Source organism: Adelges cooleyi, unplaced genomic scaffold, assembly GCF_023614345.1.
Source record: "Adelges cooleyi isolate 19-005CV unplaced genomic scaffold, UGA_ACOO_1.1 ACOO_flye_CR_arks_rails_tigmint_CR_PRNA_651, whole genome shotgun sequence".
Taxonomy (NCBI): Eukaryota; Metazoa; Arthropoda; class Insecta; order Hemiptera; family Adelgidae; genus Adelges; species Adelges cooleyi.
The window spans coordinates 5,553,368-5,556,055 of record NW_026096352.1 but is presented as its reverse complement, the minus strand read 5'-3'; the positions used below and the strand labels follow the sequence as shown (position 1 = coordinate 5,556,055).

Genomic DNA, 2,688 nt, shown 5'->3' with positions numbered 1-2,688 from the left:
TTTTCAACAAATTGTCGACAATTATTTCAAATACTACGCCATCGCTATCGGCTTCGGCATGATATTGCCCAACGGTAAAATAAATAGATAGTAATTATGTTCGTGCTCTTAACAGACGAGTTCATACTTCATTCTAGCATGAATGCATCCATAGACCATGATTGAAATATACAAGGTTATTGCACATAACCCCTTCTTCATCAAATATTCGATGATAAAATCAAAAATGTCAGCGTATAACCACAGAATACCATACCACAGAATTCTGTGGTATAAAAATGGTCGTATGTCAACACTCAACAAGGGTTAAAGTAAATTAATCAATGTTTTTATATATTAAACACTAAAGTCTGAATAGTATTTTGCACACTTATTAATACTTATGTTTAATTTTGTGAATTGCGATAAATACGACTTAAATTTAATCAATTTTTTTTTTACAAGTATTTATAGATATAATCCAGTTTATTTTCGTTTTATTTTTGGTTTTTATTTGACGTCATGGAACACGATCAATGGAAGGTGCCTTTGAATCCCATAAAACCGCCTTCTATACCTAGACATACTGAATTATTACTTTTCAACGATATTATGGAGGATTTATCGATGGAGCTACGGCTTATTATTATGGAGTTTTTACAGGTTTATCCATTTCGTAAATTTGAATTTGAATTTTCCAATTTTCTCAAACATTTAAAAGCTGTAATAGAAGAAAGTAAGCGCAATGAGACGAAGTCCACTCGCTCTACGAATATACAACACATTGCTCCTCTTTATACAACCCCTCGTATAAATAACATCACTACATCGTTAAACAAATTAAAAAAGGAGAATTCTTCAATATTGTTAAAGCCATGTACTACAATTAATGAAGTTGAAGAACAAACTAGCAATGAGTTAAAAAGTAAAAATAATAATTTAAGTAAGCCCAAGCAGCATGAGCTAGACATTTTTCAAAATGATGTTTCTAATACGTACTCTGATATATCGATAATTGAAAATGCAATCACTTTACATTCACAACATAATACAGAAAAACAAAATGAAAATAATAGCTTAGCATCTCTTTCGAAAGGTGTTGGATGTAATGTAGCTGTAGAACTATCAAACAAAGCATCCTTCTTTTGTAAAGAAAATTATTCAAGTCAAAAAATAATTTTTTCTCAAAATCAGTCGAATAATTTAACTGGAACTATAGAAAAGTACTTATCTAAGTGGTCTCTGAATGTGAAACAAGAAAAAACAACAATGAAAACTGTGCTGGAAGTGACTGGTAACTAATAAAATTATGATTTCTTTAAAACAAATTTTTATGTTTGCTCGTTTTTAGGTGAGCTTTTGGCTGATGATAAATTAACTTCAATTGAAAAAGAGCACAATGCTGGTATTGTTGAATGTCGTAAAGATAGAGACCTAATCAAAACCAGCAAAGGGATTTACCGTCTAGTAGGAAATATTTTTAAAAGTTGTCCAAAATATATGAATAGCATATATTTAAAAAATAATGGATTCCCAAAATATTGGAAATGCCTTTTAAGACAGTACAATACAAATGGGTTAAAAAATAATTTAAACATGTTTGTGGAATCTCCTGCTACACTCAATAAATCATTTAATCCAGCTAATAAAATTGATATTAGTTTGACCAGAAGAGGTACAACGTATAGTATACCTTATCTTCTACCATTGAAAAATAATCAAAAAAGAAAACATCCGGAATATGGCTCAATAGCCGAATGCAGTAAAAATAAACTAAATACATATCGTATGCCATTATTGGCATCAACTCCTAAGAAGCCTAAATTACAATTACCAGTTACCAATCCAAATCAAAATTAAAAAAAAACAGATTATCTAATAAGATGCAGAATAATCAAAACACTGTATACAAAAAAAACAACAGGTAAATATATAATTTTATACTTGTTAACACATTAACTGACATATGAATGTAAACTGTTTTTATACACACCTAAGTGTTCATGTACGGGGTGTTAATACCGTGACTTAAGGTAGTTTTTAAATACAGAAATTGCATTAGCGGTGTAAACACCGCAGCACGAGCGCCAACGAGATTTGGCTGCTTGGAGTTTAATTATTAATATAAATAGATGAATTATTAAGCTGCGTCCACACTGCCATTTGGCATAGCCAAGAATGATGTAGACGTGATCGTTGGCATATGCTAACGTGCCAAGCTGCATGCCAACAGATATCGCTCAAGTGTCATTCTACTTCAAAGAAAGCCAAATGGCCAGTGGCATAGTGTGGATGCAGCTTTAGATTGGGTCCACACTAAGGCAACATTCATTAGTTGCCACATGTTTTGCTTTTTATCAAAACGTGGAAACAAATAGGATGCAACATTTTGCAACACAGAAAGCTGCAAGTATTGCCACTTAGTGTGGACAAAGCTTTAGGTATTTATAATTTAATAATTATCATTAATGATACCAGTGACTATATACTGTAGAATTATTTTGTATATCTTATGTAAACATTGTATTAGTTAAATATATTATTTAACAACTATAATTCCAGTTTTAAATGAGAGATTTCTTAAGAAAAGGAATATTATTTCTTTAATAAAATGCTTTATTTAAATTACTAATAAGGAAAAAGACCACACATTTTTAACATAAGTAAAATGGTTTTAGTAAATAAAGGAATTTTTTATTTTACAGGAAA

At 30.4% G+C, this 2,688-nt stretch overlaps 1 protein-coding gene across 1 annotated transcript; it reads left to right on the top strand.

Moving 5' to 3' along the window:
* Positions 1-354: 354 nt before the first annotated feature.
* On the top strand, positions 355-1,839 carry LOC126844764 (uncharacterized). The gene is made up of 2 exons (XM_050583164.1): positions 355-1,273; positions 1,331-1,839. Exons 1-2 carry the CDS (start codon positions 502-504, stop codon positions 1,837-1,839), a joined length of 1,281 nt encoding a protein of 426 aa, XP_050439121.1. The 5' UTR covers positions 355-501.
* The last annotated feature ends 849 nt before the right edge of the window (positions 1,840-2,688 follow it).

Coding starts and splice junctions, on each gene's coding strand:
- LOC126844764 (XM_050583164.1), top strand. CDS start 502: ATGGAACACGATCAATGGAAGGTGCCTTTGAATCCCATAAAACCGCCT. Junction 1,274..1,330: donor AACTGTGCTGGAAGTGACTG/GTAACTAATAAA, acceptor GCTCGTTTTTAG/GTGAGCTTTTGGCTGATGAT.